Source organism: Ornithorhynchus anatinus, chromosome 3 (genome assembly GCF_004115215.2).
Source record: "Ornithorhynchus anatinus isolate Pmale09 chromosome 3, mOrnAna1.pri.v4, whole genome shotgun sequence".
Classification (NCBI taxonomy): Eukaryota; Metazoa; Chordata; class Mammalia; order Monotremata; family Ornithorhynchidae; genus Ornithorhynchus; species Ornithorhynchus anatinus.
Window position 1 is genome coordinate 81,878,855 of NC_041730.1, and position 19,080 is coordinate 81,897,934.

At 41.9% G+C, this 19,080-nt stretch overlaps 1 protein-coding gene and 1 non-coding gene across 3 annotated transcripts in view; both read left to right on the top strand.

The window, feature by feature from the left end:
• Positions 1-19,080, top strand: part of WAPL (WAPL cohesin release factor) — a 97,098-nt gene that overhangs the window by 20,496 nt on the left and 57,522 nt on the right. For both annotated transcript variants that reach the window (XM_029060073.2, XM_029060074.2), the window contains exons 3-4: positions 3,317-4,366; positions 11,603-11,718. In XM_029060073.2, coding sequence (XP_028915906.1) covers positions 3,317-4,366; positions 11,603-11,718 — 1,166 coding nt within the window. The remainder of the gene's footprint in view (positions 1-3,316; positions 4,367-11,602; positions 11,719-19,080) is intronic.
• On the top strand, positions 16,244-16,316 carry TRNAK-CUU. The gene has a single exon. It is a non-coding gene; the product is annotated as a tRNA-Lys (tRNA).

Below are 19,080 nucleotides of genomic sequence, written 5' to 3' on the forward strand. Positions count from 1 at the left end.
GGTATAGCAGGAAAGAAAACAGACAAATGAGAGGAAGACATGTTTCCAAGAGGACTAAGCCCTCATTTCCCCCATTTGCTCTCCCTCCTGTCACCTATGCACTTGTGTCTGTACCCCTTAAGTACTTGATTTTCACCCCACCCCCACAACACTTATACACACATCTTTATGTACATGTACATATGTATCTACCTGCAATTTATTTCAGTACTTCCCTTCTAGACTGTAAGCTCCCTGTGGGCAGTGATCATATCTACAAACTCCATTGTACTCTCTCTCAAGTGCTTAATACAGTGCTCTGCACACAGGAAGCACCCAATAAATAATTCTACTGATTGGTTTAGTGGCCGAGGGGCCCCGAAGCCAATAATTAGGTGTATTAATGAAAGGGATAGCTTTATCCAAGAGGAGTGATGGTTCTGAACAGTGACTGCAAGAAAATAATCTAGTAGTAGTAGTAAAATATTTAGTGCCTAGGAAAGTACATCAAAAAGAAATGACATGTTCCTTGCCCTTAAGTAGCTCGCACACTTTGACAGGATAGACAAGCATAAAAATTATTTGCAAGTAGAGTATTCAGAATAAATAAGTGAGTAGACATACGCACAGTTGTTGAAGATGGGTATTAATCTATAAAGGCTAGAGGAGGACTTGGAGCCTTGGAAATTAATTGGGAAAGGCTCATTGGAGGAGGACTTGGAAGAAGTTGAGAGGTGTGGTTTGTTGGCTTTTGGGAGCGAGGGTGTTCCAAACTGGGGTTACTTTGTGAGCAAAGGGACAGAGTTAGGAAAACGAGAGCAAGGTACACTTAGAAGGTGAGGTGGGGAAGAATGACTTGAGCGATGTGATGAAGAGTGGCTGAAAAGTGCAGGTCCCCAAATTAGGAAGAGTTGGTGGAGAGCCTTAGAGTCAGTTGTGAGGAGTTGCCTCTTGACACGAAGTAATATGGAAGCTCGGCCTCTGGGCTGTAAATCTGTTGTGAACAGGAAACATTTCTACCAATTGTGCTATATTGTATTCTCGCAAACATTATACAGTGCACTGCCTGCAGTAAAGGGTCAGTAAATACCCTTGAAGATGAAATGAAAGGCAACTGAGGGTTTTAAGGAGTGGAGAGAGATGTGCCAAGCATTGCTTCGGAAGGATGATCCGTAAAGCAGCATGTAAAGTAGATTGGAGGGGATAGAGGCTAAAGGTAGGGTATCCATCAAACAAGTTGATTTCAGTCTAGCCACAGTGCGATGAACATTATTATTCAGACCAGTATGATAGCTGTTTGGGTGGAGAAAAGGGAGCGAGTTTGGGGAATGTAGTGTGTAGGTGGAATGGGCAGGATTATTTAGTAGATTGAAAACGAGAATTGAAAGATGTGGAGTTGTCAAATGGCACTGAGGTTGTGGACTTGTAAAACAGAGAGGATTGTGTTGCTATTGATCGAGTTGAGTAAGTTGGGATGATGAGGGGAGATGAGTAGTTTCATTTTAGACGTTTTTGAGTATGAGGTGAGAGTGGGACATCTAGGAGGAGACGTCCTGGAGGGAAGAGATGTGGGATCTTAGGTTAGAGTAGAGGTTAGGTTAGGGCTAGAGAGGTAGATTTTTGAGGTATGGCATAGAGATGGCTGTTGAAGCTGAAGCTGTGTGAGTTGTTGAACTCTCAGGGAGTATAGAGCAAGAAGCATAAAGGTCCAAGGACAACCTTGCAGAACACCTTCAGTAAGCAGTTGAGGAGACCAAGTACTTAGTACAGTGCTCTCCACTTAGTAAGCACTCAATAAATACCCTTGGCTGATTGAGGAGCCAGATAATGAATCTGAGGAGAGATCAGAATGGTAAAAGGAGAAGAGGCTACTACTGTGCACAACCAAGGCCTGATCCTGTTTCAAGTGGGAGAGAAGGTCCACCAAATAATTCATCCCATTTCATCTTCTCCTGGTTTTCAACTCTTCAAAGTTTTCCGAATATAGAAACGTAAGCATTACACATTTGTATAAAATAATTTTCCCTAATTTGTGGACAGAACCATTCTTCAAAAACCTTAGTCATGTAAATTAGTAAAAATCTCATTAAGGCAAGTTAGGCTTTGTTTTAGGATGTATGTTTTATTTGAGGGGAAAGTGTACCAAAGTGTGTATAACCCCCTGCTTTGTGCAATTTGGGGTAAGATATGTGAAAAGAATTCTACAAAAGCTCTTTTAAGGAATGTACAATATAAGGGAGAGGTAAGCATGGGGAGAATTGAAAATTGTAATTAAAATTTGACTGGCCATAATTACAAAAATTAGAAAAAGTCACGATCATCTGTGGTCGTACTGTTACGCCTTAATTCTTCTGATAAGGTTTTTGAACTTTCTGTGACATTTTTCATCAAGTTCTAAAGATCCCTGAAACAGTATCTCCAGCGGTGGGCACATGGACTATTGGCCATGTGGAGTGGGTGGGGGCTCAGACTCTCAGCCTGGCCATTTGGGCTGGAGAGCTGGACTCTTCTGTTCATGCTTTTACCCCTCCCCACGATTTTAAGCCTGCAGTGTTAGATTGGTGGAGTCTCGGTTTCAGTGCGTGTCTAGAGGTACAGGTTCAAAATGACATCTGTTAATAGTAGTGCTGATTACGGGGGTTGCTTTTTCACAATTGGCAAATCCATTGGGTCACGTTTTTAATTAGAAGCAGGATGGCCTAGTGGAAAAAGCACAGGCCTGGGAGTCAGACGTCCTGGGTTGTAATCCTAGCACTGCCACTTACCTCCTGTGTGATCTTGGGCAAGTCACTTAATTTCCATGTGCCTCAGTTCCCTTATTTGCAAAATGGGATTCAGTAGCTGTTTGCCCTCCTATTTATATTGTGAGCCCCCATGGGACATGATTATCTTTTATCTACCCCAGAGTTTAGCACAGTACTTGGCATGGATTAAGCACTTCACAAATACCATTATTATTAGTTTTGTTATTATCAAAAATTTTGGTGGAATCACTCAAAAAGGCTGCTGTCTGCAGAAAGCGGTAGTGAAATAAGTACTACTGGTAGGTCATGGTTTTGTTTTGTTTTTTTGTAAAACTCTAAATTGTTGAGTGTTTAAAAAGGCAATTACTAAGCATTACCCAGTTTTTGACTGAACATTCTTAATGCTTGTAGTTTCATTAAAAGTAAATGAAATATAAAATGAAGATGTCAACTTGTGATTTAAAATTGTATCTTGAGTATCCAGTGAGTAACCTGTCATGGCTGTATCTTCATGTTGTCACTCAAAATGTTAATTTATAGAAGTCGTTTAATGTCTGACACCTGGTAATTGAATCGTTTTTGCCTCTCCCCAGATAAAATGCAGAATTTTAATGAAGATGGTGAGAAGAACAGTCACTCTATTTACAAGAATGCTGAAGATAGTAATAAAAAGCCCAGTGCTGAAACCACAGCTGTTTCTGGATACAAAGTTGAATTCAAGGACTCACATGATTCTTGGGATTCCCGTATTGGGAAAAGGTCAGACTCTCCAACAGAAATTTCCCAGACTAAGAGTCCACTCAGAACTGGTTTGTATGAATGGGATGATGACGTCGAGGACAGCAGACCAGAAGATTATATTTTAGGTTTGGAGAGTGATCATCTTCTAGAGGTTAAGAATAAAGATGAGGAGTTTACAGAGAAGGATGAGATGGAAGATCAAAATGAAGCCATTAGCGAAGAGGTTGTGCAAAGTGTTCTTAGGCCAAGCAATTGTAGGACATACTGTCGTTCCAACAAAGCGAAATCATCACAAGGAGCCACAAATTTCGATAAGCTACTGGATGGCACCAGTCAGTCGTTAGCCAAAGGAAACAATGAATCAAATAAAGAAGGTCTGAATCCAGCGCGGAAAGTTGGTTTAAATAGTGGGACCAGTTTTAGAGGGACAGTTGGAAGGACTAGAGACTACACCGTTCTGCACCCATCTTGTTTGTCAGTTTGCAATGTTACCATTCAGGATACCATGGAACGGAGCATGGATGAGTTTGCCACAGCAGCTCCGACAGACCTGGGAGAAGCTGGTCGGCTGAGGAAGAAAGCCGATCTCGCTACCACCAAGACTACCACCAGATTCCGACCTAGCAATACGAAATCCAAAAAGGACGTCAAACTTGAGTTTTTTGGGTTTGAAGACCATGATGAGGGAGGGGGTGACGAAGGAGGCTCAGGAAGTTCTAATTATAAAATTAAATATTTTGGGTTTGATGATCTGAGTGAAAGTGAAGATGACGACGATGAATGGCAGATCGAAAGAAAGGCAAACAAAAAAAGAACTAAAACAGCACCAACATCTTCCTTTCAACCTGCTCCGGAAAATAATGATAATTTTTCCCAGGACAGTCAATCCAGCACTAATGCCGGTAAGTTGCTTTTTATTTATGTTATTACTAAGTCGTAGCTCTGTTAAAATCAGACTTTTCAACTGATTTATGGATCTTGTTCCACTTGCAGACCAAATTCAGCCTGTTAAGTTTTTGTTGTAACGTGATACTTACACTTTGTTTTGATTATCTCCAGACCTGCCTGCTCTGGACACAATAATTTTCTCCACTGAAAAGAAAATTGCTCATTAAATTATCGTAATGATCACAGCTTTAAGTTTATGCAGTAGTGTGTAGCTAGAAATATGTCTTTCCAGATTTGTGGTTTTTCTTACATAGACCATTTAGTTTGCCCAGAAATATCTCAAATTTTTATCTATCATAGTAAGCCTATTCAGGTGACTGAGACACAAAAATGACTTTTTTTTAACAATTTCTTCCTCTCTTCAGTCACAGAAAGCAAATTTACTTTACCTAGACTCTCGAACATCTTTAATGTAAATCTGCTTTAAGAATCCATTTCTGTATTTTGGTTCTCATCATTTGCGAGTGCTTGTAAACAGGAAACAGAACTTAGACATTGCAGAGAGATGTGGCCCACCTCCCTCTCAAGGAATTTACTTTCAGCATAAAATTTCTGTAAGGAATGGGGAGAAATGAAAAATTGCAGTACTTGAGGCCTTTTAAGTTTCAGGACTGCTAGGGTTAGAGGTCCTTGGAAAGAAAGTCTTGATAAATTGTTGGGTGACCCTATCCTCCCTGATCCCTGGTCCAAGCAATCTTCACCTTGGATTTTCTTCATGACTTTAAGATGAGAAATTTGAAGACTTTTTTCTAAATGTAAGTTTCTTCAGGTAAGACAAGGATTTAGTCCACAAGTTGCAAGGTGAACTCCCCTCACTCCTCCCCCTTGCCCCTTCCACCTTCTTAAGTCTTCTTAAAACTAAAATTTTGAGACACATTTGCTTCCCCTCTACCTCACAACATTACCTTTGTAAATAAAGTGGTAGCACGTCAAGGCAACTCTGGGCATCTACGTGGTTTTTCCCAGGGTCCCCCTCTTAAGACTCTTGTCATCGATGAGGAGGATGTAATCCGAGGGGAATACTGTTGCCGATTTCCTAGAAGGTCGTTTTTCAAGGATTTAGCAATCTAGTGAGGAATTTAAAATCTACAGTGCCTCATACTCTTTCATGCCTATGTCACCTTTGAGACATCTAGGCACAGAAAAAAGAGGTAAAACCTTTAGAATACTTATGATGTTCATTTCTGTTTGCATCTCATCTCAAGCAAAGAAGAGCTTGTGTATCCAGAGTTCCTGATTGCTTGCGATAGTCATGTTCTTTCTTCATTTACCTTTCCCTGAGAGATTCTTTCCTCTTTTTGCTCAACTGTGATTAGAGGGCAGTGTTTGGATCGCCACTTATTATATGAGAGCCCGGTGTGATCAGTTTTACTTATCTTCCATGATTGGAATGTCTGAGTAAAGAGGGAGGGGGGAGTTTGTTTTGATGGGCCAGAGATCTCCAAGCTTTGTTTGTGGATTTGGTTTAAATTAGTGGGGGGGAAAAAATCCATACTTCAACTCCAAGCCACTCAAGTATTCAAAGACCCTGGTTAAGAGGAGAGTATCTTACCTGTGACCCAAAGAAGCTACAAATATTCCTGGCCTAGCAGTAGGAGTGTATGTTGCTGGAAGGTTGATTCACCCCTCATCTGCTTGTAACGTTGACCTTTTGCACCTTTGGAATAGTGAATAAAGACGACTAGTCGTAGGAATGTTTGCCTCAGCGTACACAACTGGAGATTTAGACTGCAGAAGATGCCTTTGGCTGGGCCTTTTTATTAAACTAAAAAAAACCCACCAAACCTCAGGGTAGTACTAGCAATTTCCTTTTTGGCAATAACGTAGATGATTAAAGGACCAACTCTTTCAGAAGATAAAGTGTTGAGAAAGTACACTTGGAGTTCTTCGAGTCTGCTGAGTAGACAGGTCCCTTCTCAAATTTGTCGGAAGAGTCAATCTGATAAAGTCGTTTCTTTTGCCAAGAACCTATAGCCATAGAAGGCATCAACAACTGTGAAAGCAAAATCAGTAAGGGCCCATGAAACCTTCCCATTTATTTGACAACTGGAGGTTGTCCTCAAATCTTTGCTCAACATTAGCTCTTATTCTTCTGCATAATTTATTTCATTAAAGTAGATTTTTTTTTTCATTTGATAAAACTAGCTTCCTTGACTCTGCCTTTTGGATCTGAAAGATGCTTACATGCACTGGTCATTCATCCAGGTTATAGAGTATATAAGGCCAGAAAAATGGGCAGCCCATCTCTTTCACACAGGTGAAGAGGAGGAGATGGATATTGGCAAGGTCAGTGCTTCACCTGTCAGAGTAGGTGGTAGCCTCTGTGAATTACTTCTGCCCCACCTGTTTGTGACACCCATTCATATGACTGCCTCTGCAAGTTTTCTTTATAGGCAGCAGTCCCATGCCTGTCACCACTTGCTAAAAGATGTCCAGAGAGGTCTGAGAAGCCTTTTGTTGGAGTTTTGTCCAAGATTGGGAAGGTCCATGCAAGAGCCTTCCCTGCCATAGAGTTTGAAATACCTTGCTACTCTCTAGACATTTGGAAGCTTAGACATTCGACTGTATAGACCAAGCGATGTTGTAGTTGATTTGGGAACATAAAGGAAACCCATATTTTCTGAATTAAGAACATTCAGAGACGTGCTCAGGCAAATATTGCCTCATAAAACTGGTAACTACACTTTTTTTTAATCAGGTCATTGTGCCTAAAGGGGTTGCAAATTTGCCAGAGGACTATTAACTGTGAAGTTTGGCTGATGGCAGTTTATATTCTTGGACAGGATGAAAGACTTTAACTCTTGTCAGAGTGGACACTTTAGAAATAGTTAACTCGTTGCAAAGATGGGTATTTCACTGAATGTAGATTTCTTCATTTATTGAGATCAAGCACTTAATACAATGCTCAGCGCTGTAAGCCTTCAAATAACCATTTATTGAACCACAAGCATTCCTGTAGATAGAACTGTTAGAAAAAGCCCTTGCTACAAATGCTCTCTCACTTTGGAGCAGACAGGTATTGTAGCAGCAGAGAATATGCGTATGCTTTTAACATGTATCCCCTAGCATCCAGTACAGTGCTCTACAATGTGATTGCATAAGAACGGTGATGATTGCTCAAGATTTTGAGTAATCTGTTACTTAAGATATTGGAAAGGCTCCAGAAGGAAATAGGTAAGATGGCCTCGATTGCTCCATTTTGGCCAGTCTCTATGGCTTCCTGGTCTACCAGAACAACTTAGTCGGCACCCGAAAATGCCACCTCCTACCCCAGATGAGTTTTTCACCTAGTGATGTTTCTTCTCAGTGACTCTCGAGGGCTTTGAGATGGATAATCTGAATAAGTATGTGATCATGTCTCAACAGTTAATGGAAAGCTTAAAGGTCTTCTGTTAGAAGGATCTATATGTGTAAACCGTCCTTCCACCTGGTCTTGTTTGGCCTCACTCCATCTGGCTGTGTACACAGACTGTCCTGAGGTATTTCTTGCATTTGAACTACCCTGGCCTTCAAGTTGATAAACATTCATGGAGCCATGATTTCAATTTTTCATATATCAGAAGAGCAAATCCAGAAGTTAGTTGTGAGAGGGACTTGGTAAGCTTCAGTCAGCCTGTAACAACTTTGAAGTGCAAGGAGTATTAATATTAGTCAACAACTGACATGGCCCTTTGAACCACTAGGTAAGTATTACGTGTGCTGTTGTTTTTAATGTTTTTTTAGAACTAGTTGGGGAGATGGCTATACTAATGACTGATCCATCTTTTATTAGGGCTTTCAAAGAGAAATAAAGGCTTCATTCTATTCCATATTTCTTCTAGGGGTTGCAGTACAGTTCTCAGTTGACTAGGGCAGAATACTCCCTACACTTTTCAGTAATTGCATGTCTTCCTGGAAGGTGAAAAATTCAAAGCTCTCAGTGGTAAAGACTGTTTTGTTATTGTCGAAACTGTGCCGTCCACGAGTGATTCACACCATTGTCTGTTGGTACTCTTACACTACACCTTTTCCTAGTAGGGTCTTCCTTGCCGCTGCCTTAGAAGAATCCTCTGAACTATGTAATTAATTCCAGGTGAAAAACTGGCCTGACAACCTGGCAAGAGATGAAAAAGTTACTTATAGTTGTACATCATCCTTCCACCTTTCTTCTATGAGGCACTTGAGCCAGGGTTTTTATTTAATATCATTCTGAAGTGACTTCTGGTTTTTGTCATCTCAGACATCCCTCATTAGATAGGCTGCTTAGGCCAGAGAAACCTTATAGTGTTGGGACCCACCAGTGCCCTGGAACGGTCAGGTGGGCCTTGAAGTTCTAAAGTTTCAGATCTCTGAAGATGATTAATAGATCGATCACACATATTGACATGTACAGCAACTGAGAACTAGGGTTACAGGTAAATAACTCTCCTTTCAGATATGATAAAACTTAATTTACCATTTGGTGCCTGCATTGGAGAAGCAGCGTGGCTCGGTGGAAAGAGCCCGGGCATGAGAGTCAGAGGTCATGGGTTCAAATCCCAGCTCTGCCACTTTTCAGCTGTGTGATTGTGGGCAAGTCACTTAACTTCTCCCTGCTGCAGTTACCTCATCTGGAAAATGGGGATTAAGCCTGTGAGCCTCACCTGGGACAACCTGATTACCCTGTGTCTACCCCAGCGCTTAGAATAGTGCTCTGCACATAGTAAGCACTTAACAAATACCAACATTAATATTATTCGTATGAGAGTCAGTGCCCTCAGTACATGACATGCAGAAATTAAATATTTGCAGTAGAAGGCATATTGGATTTTTTTTTTTTACATCTTCAATCAACCCGGACAAGGCTTAAAGGAGAACATCTTAATACCTTTCATTTGATGGCAGTCATTTGGCTGCCCATCAGAACCAAATACTTGGCTGGATGGCGACTGAAAATGGCCTCTTCTTAAGTGCTGAACATCAGCATATAGACATTTCATCCGAAGCTGTCATTCAGAGCCCAGGGATTATTTTGGCCAAAACTCTGTAGCTTTGTTTTCTCCATCTCTGACCCATACCCATCGCTTTGGCCCTGGATCATGTTCCTGAACCAGAGCTCAGGAAGCTTTCAGGCTTAGGAAGCACTTAGGCAGAACAGCCAAATGTAAGTCTTCTTCATTCTAAGTGGAAGTTAACTGTCCAAGGGTTAAGGCATGTGGCGTTTTCTTCCACCTGCAAAAAATCTGTTCTGCTGCAGTGCAGAGAGGTATCTCCCACCACGTGTACCGTCAGGTTAGAAAAATTGTGTATCATGTATTCATATTTAATTGTATCTCATGTATCCCAAAACTAATGTTCAAAGCCATGGCAATGATCAGATTCATCTGGGAATAGATCCTTGATTATCTCCATGACTGTTGGTACAGCTGCCATCTCCTCCATTATCCACAACTATCCCACCTGTCAGATCTCAGGGCTGTTTTCAATTCTCCTTCCCTTTATCTTCCTTCTCACGCTGCCAAATATGACTTCAGATTAGCCACTGTGGGAGTGCAAGTGCGCGACAGAATTTTTTCAGGGTGAGGAATGAGGTTTCGGAAGCAGCATGGTCTAGCAGGTAAAGTATGGGCCTGGGTGTCAAGACTTCTGATCCTGGTTCTACCACTTGTCTGCTTTGTGACCTTGAGCAAGTCACTTAACTTCTCCATGCCTGAGTTTCTTCAACTGTAAAAATGGGGATTCAATACCCTGTTCTCTCTCCAAGTTAGGCTGTGGTCCCCATGTGGGGCAGAAATTGTGCCTGATCGGATTGATTTCAATCTACCCCAGCATTTAGAACAGTGCTTGACACGTAGTAAGTGCTTAACAAATACCATTTATTAAAAAAATGGTGGACAGCTCCAATCCACTAGAAGCAGCGCGGCTCAGTGGAAAGAGCACGGGCTTTGGAGTCAGAGGTCATGGGTTCGAATCCTGGCTCAGCCACTTGTCAGCTGTGTGACTTTGGACAAGTCACTTAACTTCTCGGTGCCTCAGTTACCTCATCTGTAAAATGGGGATTAAGATTGTGAGCCCCAAGTGGGGACAACGTGATTCCCCTGTGTCTACCCCAGCGCTTAGAACAGTGCTCGGCACATAGTAAGCGCTTAACAAATACCAACATTATTAACAAGAGACTACGTGGTCATGATCTTAGCAGGTGGAGAAGTAATGATCCACTTTTAAAATTGTCAGTTGTTACTTCCATTAGCTTAGATAATCAGTCATTTCCTGAAATGTTGCCCTTCCTTAAGATGCAAACAAAAAATGGATAATATATAGATTCATTAGCCTTCCTGAGGGATTTGTGAAAGGAACAAATCCTATTGATGAGCTCCTCCTCTGCCAAAGATTGATTAAATCTTACTTCAAGATTCCATTTGTGATCAAATATCTAAAATTAACACAACTCTGAAGGATTAGATCCTAGTAATGAGTTACAGTGAGAACATTACTCAACCTACTGAAGACTTTGCTTTTTGCTGTGACTAGGCCAAAATTTATTCCCAGAGCCTTCCACTGTTTGATTACAGCTCCTGCTTCCCTCATCATCTCTTACTTCTCCTCTTGGTCCCCTAGTCTTCTGAAACTCAGCTGTTTCTAGTAAGTTTAAACCTTTTGGAAATCATTTTGGAAATAATTTTGGATAGGCAGGTTAGCAATTTAGTGATGGTCAGTGTACTTGCTTCTCACTGTAGCTTTCCATTCCAGTGGTAGGGTATTCTGGGTCGGTAGACCAGGACAAACTATGGTTAACACTAAATGCTCAGGATGCTTTTACAAAGTCCCCAAACACTATCTTGTGTCTTGTGTATTGGCAAAGCCATGATTTAGAAATAGAGGTCAAGTCATACTGTATTAAAGTGGGTTAGGGCACATTAAGAAACTAGGTAGGCGCACCGGAATCAGCAGGTAAATGTTGGTGTTAGGAACAAGGTGTTTATGAGCTAATAGATCCACTGCTAGGTAGAGATTGCTTCTAAAGTGTGTCCACCTCTAAAATAGAAAAACTCTAAAGGAATTCGCAAATTTTGAAAAAAAGCAGCCGATATCTGTTTACCCCCATATTCTTCCTTTTCTTGGTTTCACCCTCCCTCACCTCCCCTCCATTAACCATTCTTTTGTCATTTTTGCCATGAGGAATAAAACTTTTATTCTGTTGAAAAATCAGTCAATTATGATTACTTTTGCAGATCTGGATTTTTCAGAGGATTTGCCTGGGGTGCCTGAAAATGTAAAGAAGTCCACAAATAAACAAGGAGATAAATCAAAGGAAAATACCAGGAAGATTTTTAGTGGGCCCAAACGGGTATGTATTGCTGACTATGAACTAGAACTTTTTGTCATGGGGGACCTATCAATCAATATGTAAGCATTTTTAAATGGTATAATGAATATATGTCACAAATACAAATAGTTTTATATATATTTTATCTTTATATGAATGCACACTAAGCTTTTTTATCAATATAAATTATTCACATTTTTTCTTGAATATTAACGATTTGGTTAACACTTCTAATTCTATAATGCTGGGGTTATGTTCTTGCACAGACCCCCAACTCGCATTGTAGCACTTCATGTCTGGCACCTTGGTAAACAGGCACTTTCTGTTGGAAAATATTCCCTAAGTCTGTAACAGTATTTCATTCAAAATGCACAGCAAAGCCTGTGCTCTGGCAGAACTGCCTTGGGAGGCAATGTGGCCTAGTAGAAAGAGCCTGGGCCTGGGAGTCCCAGGACCTCGGTCCTAATCCCAACTCTGCCATTTGCCTGCTATGTGACCGTGATGGTAGTCCTTTACCTTTTCCGTACCTTAGTTTCCTCATCTGTAAAATAGAGATTCAGTACCCATTCTCTCCTCCCCTTCTACTGTGTCCATTGCTTGATTCAGTCCTTACTATATATCCGTGTATTTTTAAGTGCTTAAAAATACCAAAATTACTATTACTACACATCCAGAATTTCTGATCCAGAGCTACTGGTGATAGAGGGACATTCATTCATTCAGTCGTATTTATAGAGCGCTTTCTGTGTGCAGAGCACTGTACTGAGTGCTTGGGAAAGTACAAAACAACAACAAACAGTGACATTCTTTGATCCTATTTATGAGCACTCTGCGGCATTTAGGGTGTCAATCTGTACTCCACTTTGGGAATGTAAAGGAAGGTCAGCACCCTCTCTCTGCTAACAGCAGGATGTCTGAGTTATTTCTTGTTTTTAAGTGGAATTCAGGAAGATCAGAAAGGGCACACAGATCGCCTGATGCCTTCCCATTACTTAAGAGAGGCAGTGTGGGACTAGTGGGCACAGCCTAGTGGATAGAACATGGGCCTGGGAATCAGGAGGACTTGGGTTCTAATTCTGTCTCCATCACTTGTCTGCTGTGTGACTTTGGGCAAGTCACTGAACTTCTTTCTGTGTCAGTTACTTCATCAGTAAAATGAAGATTAAGACTGTGAGCCCCATGTTTGGACATGGACTTTGTCCAACCTGACTAGCTTGTTTCTACCCCAGCTCTTAGTACAGTGCCTGGCACACAGTGAGCACTTAACAAATGCCATTTAAACCAATATTTGAGAATTCGATGTAGCTGATCCCAAATTTTGCAAACCTGATTTTGCCATTACACAAATATCATATTTTTAATATATGTCGCAAGAAATTTACTCCTTGAATTGCTTCATTAGGCTGAGTTTCCTTCAGATTTCACCCACCATCTTTGGAGTGTTTCTTTATAAAGTGCAAACATGAGATAAAAATGAGGAGAAAAAAGAGAACAGGTGAGGCAAGGGAAAAAATGATACAGATGCAAAGTAAAAATAATGAAATTATGGTGGAAAGAAGAAATGTAAATTTTTTTTAAAGGTTACCCTCACTAGTCAATAATTCCTGTATTTTTAACCAGAAGAGGGAATCTGGAAAAAGTACCCAGTATATTTGTTTCCCTCCAGAACTTTGATGCTATTGATGCCTGTCTACTTGTTTTGTTGTCTGTCTCCTCCTCCTAGACTGTGAGCCCTTTGTTGGGTAGGAATTGTCTCTATCTGTTGCCGAATTGTACTTTCCAAGTGCTTAGTACAGTGCTCTGCACACAGTAAGTGCTCAGTAAATACTATTGATTGAATGAATGAGGCATCCACTGAAATCTAGAATGTGGAAGGTTAAGTTCTAACAAAAGGAGGTACTATTAATAAACGCATATAATTTATTTAAGAAGTTAGCCTTGTCTGGCTTCCTTTCACATAAGAAACTTCAGAATATCTAAATTTGACCCTCCATTGAGTTGTTTTCCTTAGAGAACAGTTATCTAGGCCTAGAGTGCCTTGCAAAACACAAGATGTCCTAGAAAAAGCTTTTGAGCCATTGTTAGGTAGTATGCATTAAAAGTTACAATTATCACTGCAGTGAAGATTTCAGAGTGTTTGTGTTTTCACTCTGATAAAGTACTACAAAGAGTCTCCATGAGTGAAATCCCCCAAGCATATTACTCCTTTCTCAAAAAGATCCTGAGTAGTGATAGTCATCTTGAGCATAAGCATTTTCTAGAAACAGGAATAAAGCTGCAGCTAAATTGAAATGCACTTACAATTAGGCACATTTATTCTGCACACAGTAAGTGCTCAATAAATACGATTGAATGAACATTTAAAAACTTTTATTCATGTATCCTGCCTTCATCTCTGTCTTTGTAAAATCAGAACCCTGCCCCTCCCCCTTCACTTATTTCTTTCCTATCATCATATACCTCCGTTGGTCTAATTCCCTTGACACTCTGGCTGTGTTAAACATTGAGGAAAATGCCACAGATCTAGTAGAGGCACTTGGTGTGTGTTGAAAGCCCTTAGGTCTTGTGTTCCGGTTTCTCTTGTCCCTGGTGCCTTCTAAACCTGGAGGTAATGCTGAGACTGCTCTGCCTTCTGTCCATGCAGTTTATAGCTAATGGATAGATAAATGATTAACAATAACTGGGGGAAAAAATTGGGTGGAAGAGGTTTGCTAACCTAAACTTAACCTAAGCTTAAATGTTTCTTTGAGAAATTTCTGCTGACTCAGAAACTGATAACTTGAAACTTCAAGGTGAGTTGAATGGAACTAATAACAATCATGGTATTTATTAAGTGCTCAGAAACAGATTGTGAGTTGTCTGCACCTGCTATCTCAAGTTCCTCTCCTCCAATTTTCTCCTTGACGCCCTCCAATCTGGCTTCCATCCTGTTCACGCCACCAAAACTGCCCTTTCAAAGGTCACAGATGATTTCCTTCTTGTCAAATCCAGTGGCCTCTATTCCATCTTAATCCTCCACCTCTCAGCTGTTTATGACACTATTGACCACCCCCTTCTCCTGGAAACATTATCCAATCTCGGATTTACTGACACTTTCCTCTCCTGGTTCTCTTCCTATATCTTTGGCTGCTCATTCCCAGTCTCTTTTAAAGGCTCCTCCTCTGCCTCCCATCCTTCAACTGTGGGTGTCCCTCAGGGTTCAGTTCTAGGTCGCCTTCTATTCTCCATATGCATCCACTCCCTTGGAGAACTCATTCACTCCCATGGCTTCAGCTACCACCTCTGCGGATGATTCCCAAGACTACATCTCCAGCCCTGAGCTTTCTCCCTTTCTGCAGTCTTGCATCTCCTGCCTTTAAGACATCTCTACTTGGATGTCCTGCCATTACCTCAAACTTAACATGTCCAAAACAGAACTCCTTATCTTCCCACTCAAACCCTGTCCTCCCACTGACTTCCCCATCACTGCAGGTAGCCCTACCATCCTTCCTGTCTCACAAGCCCTTAATCTTGGTGTTATCCTTGACCCTTCTCTCTCATTCAACCCACATATTCAATCTATCACTAAATCCTGTTGTTTCAGCCTTCAGCAACTTCACTAATATCTGGCCTTTCCTCTCCATCCAAACTGCTACTTAGCTAATACTTATTTAATGCTTACTTATCCTATCTTGCCTTGATTGCTGTATCAGCCTTCTTGCTGACCTCCTTGCCTCCTATCTCTCCCTCCTCCAATCCATAGTTCACTCTGCTACCTGGATCATTTTTCTACACAAACGTTCAGTCCATGTTCCCCACTCCTCAAGAACCTCCAGTGGTTGCCCATTCACCTCTACATCAAACAGAAACTCCTTACCATTGGCTTTAAACCCTCAATTACCTTATCCCCTCCTCCCTCACCTCTCTACTGTTACTACAACCCAGCCCTCACAGTTCGCCCTAAAATACCAACCTACTCACTGTACCTCGATCTCATCTATCTTGCCACTGACCTTTTGCCCATATACTGCCTTGGGCCTGGAACACCCTCCCTTCTCATATCAGTCAATTACTCTGCCCACTTTTTAAAGCCTTACTGAAGGTACACCTCTACCAAGAGGCCTTCCGTGACTAAGGCTCCATTTCTTCTTTTCCCACTCCCTTGTGTCGCCCTAACTTGTTCCCTGCATTCACCACCCAGTTCTTGCAGCCCCACAGCACTTAGGTACATATCCATAATTTATATTATTGTCTGTCTCCCCCTTTAAACTAAAAGCTAATTTTGGGCAGGGAATGTATGTTATACTGTTGTGTTATATTCTTCTAAGTGATTAGTACAATGCCCACGCGGTGGGTGCCCAGCACAGCCCAGCGCCCCGCACCCGGGAGTCAGAAGGCTGCGGACTATAGGCGTTCGGTCCAGCCCTCTCTATATAGTCGGTGCCCTGCCCAGCGTCCTGCCCTCACTCGGTGCCCAGCGCAGTGTCCTGCGCCCAGGAGACGCCCAGGTCGAGGAGCTACGTACAGCAGGCGCTCGGCACGGCAGCTCCGTAGAGTTGGCGCCCGCGCCCGGCTAGCTCAGTCGGTAGAGCATGGGACTCTTAATCCCAGGGTCGTGGGTTCGAGCCCCACGTTGGGCGGTCTGGTTTTTTCTGAAGCAGCATGGCTCAGTGGAAAGAGCCTGGACTTTGGAGTCCGAGGTCATGGGTTCGAATCCTTGCTCTGCCACTTGTCAGCTGTGTGACTGTGGGCAAGTCACTTCACTTCTCTGTGCCTCAGTTACCTCATCTGTAAAATGGGGATTAAGACTGTGAGCCCCAGGTGGGACAACCTGATTCCCCTGTGTCTACCCCAGCGCTTAGAACAGTGCTTTGCACATAGTAAGCGCTTAACAAATACCAACATTATTATTATTATTATTGCCCTGCATACAGGAAACTCTCAATATATATGATTGCATTTGATACATCGTATGTCTCTGCCGCAAGCTACCTTTCAGTTTCAGTTGATGCTACATTCTGAGGCTTTACTTTAGTTACTGCATTCTTAAAATGTTTCCTCCATTCCCCGATGTTATCAGTTTTAACCCAATTTCAGCCCATCATTCAGTAGCTATTTGGGTTTCCTACGGTCATCCATCCTCCACACAGGTTTCACTTAATGAAGCTGTGCTGAGGTGAGCGTAGCTTCAATGCTAGGAGACTGACTTCATTACAGGACTTGGTTTGTAATCCTTTCTTGCCACTTGACACTGAGGATAATCTGTGATGCTCAAGAAGTCATGTGGTGTTGGGGGTTGGTGATAGAGGTCTTAGAGAAGCAGCATGGCTCAGTGGAAAGAGCTCGGGCTTGGGAGTTGGAAGTCGTGGGTTCTAATGCTGGCCCCATCACTTGTCTGCTGCGTGACCTTGGGCAAGTCACTTAACTTCTCTGTGCCTCAGTTACCTCATCCATAAAAATAGGGATTAAAAAAATGAGAGCCCCACGTGGGACAATCTGATTACACTGTATCTACTCCAGCACTTAGAACAGTGCTCAGCACATAGTAAGCACTTAACAAATACCATCATTTTTTTTTATATAGTCTTAGATGTGGTTAGACAGCACTACTGCACTATATACTTTCAGTTTGGTTGGCTACCCTATCACCACACTATGCTCTGACAGACTCTCTGATGTTGCCCTGACCCTCATAATTCAATTTTCTATTTTCTTGCCTATCACTGATTGTAGGTCAATGTGCTGCTTAGATAACAGATTTAATTCTATCTTGTCAAGGACGATCTTTGGTTTAGGAGTGGGATTTCTTTTGTGCAGGTTTATTCTGTGATCTTCAGACTTAGTCTGTAGCACCTGGCCAGTTTTGCAATATGGTTTACTATCATTTGCATTTTGCATTGGGTGTGTCCCTCTGGGGAATATTCATCAATACAAAGCAAGCCTAGAATATCAGAGTTTGTGATTCCGGTAGTCTGATGAGTTGGGAGAGCTTCTTGGAAGAGCGGAAATGAATTCCAGCACCTGCATCCAGGTCTCTTGTTGAGTCCTCCACCATAGTTGGGTAGAACAAATTGAACAGACTTGGGTGTTCTCTGCATTTCTGTCTTATCCCAGTGGTCATGGGGAGTAGAACAGAGAGGGCCTCCAAGGGTTTGTAAAATCACTCATGCTGTCATTCAGAAGTCCCAGAGTCTTGTTGAAGGCTAGTGAAGATTAAGTATCTCGGATTCATGGAGACTATATCATCATCTTTAAGGGGATTTCACGAGGACAGAAAAGTTGACAGTCATGTATTAATTAACCACAGTGTGCTGACCCTGCATCTCTGGGTCTGTTTTTGGAGACCATGTAGAAGTCAGCGTCCCCACCCCACAAAGACTGTACAGCCTCACGAGAGAATTAATCATGGTTCTTGAGCTCCTGCTGTGTGCAGAGCTCAGTATTTAGCATTTGGGGGAGTACGATAGAGTTAGAAGACACATTCCCTGCCCTCAAGGAATATAAAATACAGTGGAGAATACAGACACAAAATAAATTACAGATAGAAGAGATTGGGAAGAGGGATATTTGGACAGTTACAGTGGGAAGCAGTTGGGAAGCAGCTTTGCATAGTGGATAGAACACTGGTCTGGGAGTAAAAAGGACCGAGGTTCTAATCCCGGCTCTGTCACTTAACTTCCCTGGGCCTCAGATACCTCAACTGTAAAATGGGGATTAAGACTGTAAGCCCCATGAGGGACAGGTCGAACCTAATTTGCTTGTATCTATCCTGGGGTTAGTACAATGCCCGACACATAGTAAGCACTTAACAAATGCCTCAATTATAATCATTACATGGGCATGAGAGTCAGAGGACTTGGGTCCTAATCTCTTCTCTGCCACTTGCCTGCTCTGTGACCCTGGGCAAGTCACTTAACTTCTCTGAGCTTCAGTTTTCTCATATGTCAAATGGGGATTCAATACCTGTCTCCCCATCCTTAGATTGTGAACCTCATGTGGGCCAGGCACTGTGTCTGACTTGATTATCTCATCTGCCCCAGTCTTTAGTACACATAGTCAGGTCTTAACAAAAAATTACAAGTATTAATAATCATCTTATAATATATAATAACAAATAGTTGAATATGTAAGATGATATATGCAGAAATGCCCCAGGTGGTAGTGAGTGCCAAAGTGGAGATGGTGATTGGGAGGCTATGATCTGGAAAAAAGAATGATTAGGGAAGGCCCAGAAGAGATAGTATTTTAAATGACTTTGAAGAATGGGGGAGCTGTGGTATGGCAGTTTTGAAGTAGGAAGGAGTTCCAGGCAGAAAGAAGGGTGTAAGCTAGGGGTTGATGGGGTTGAGTAAATTAGTGTGGGAAGATTAAAGAGTGCAGGCTGGGTAGGGTGTGGTGGTTTAA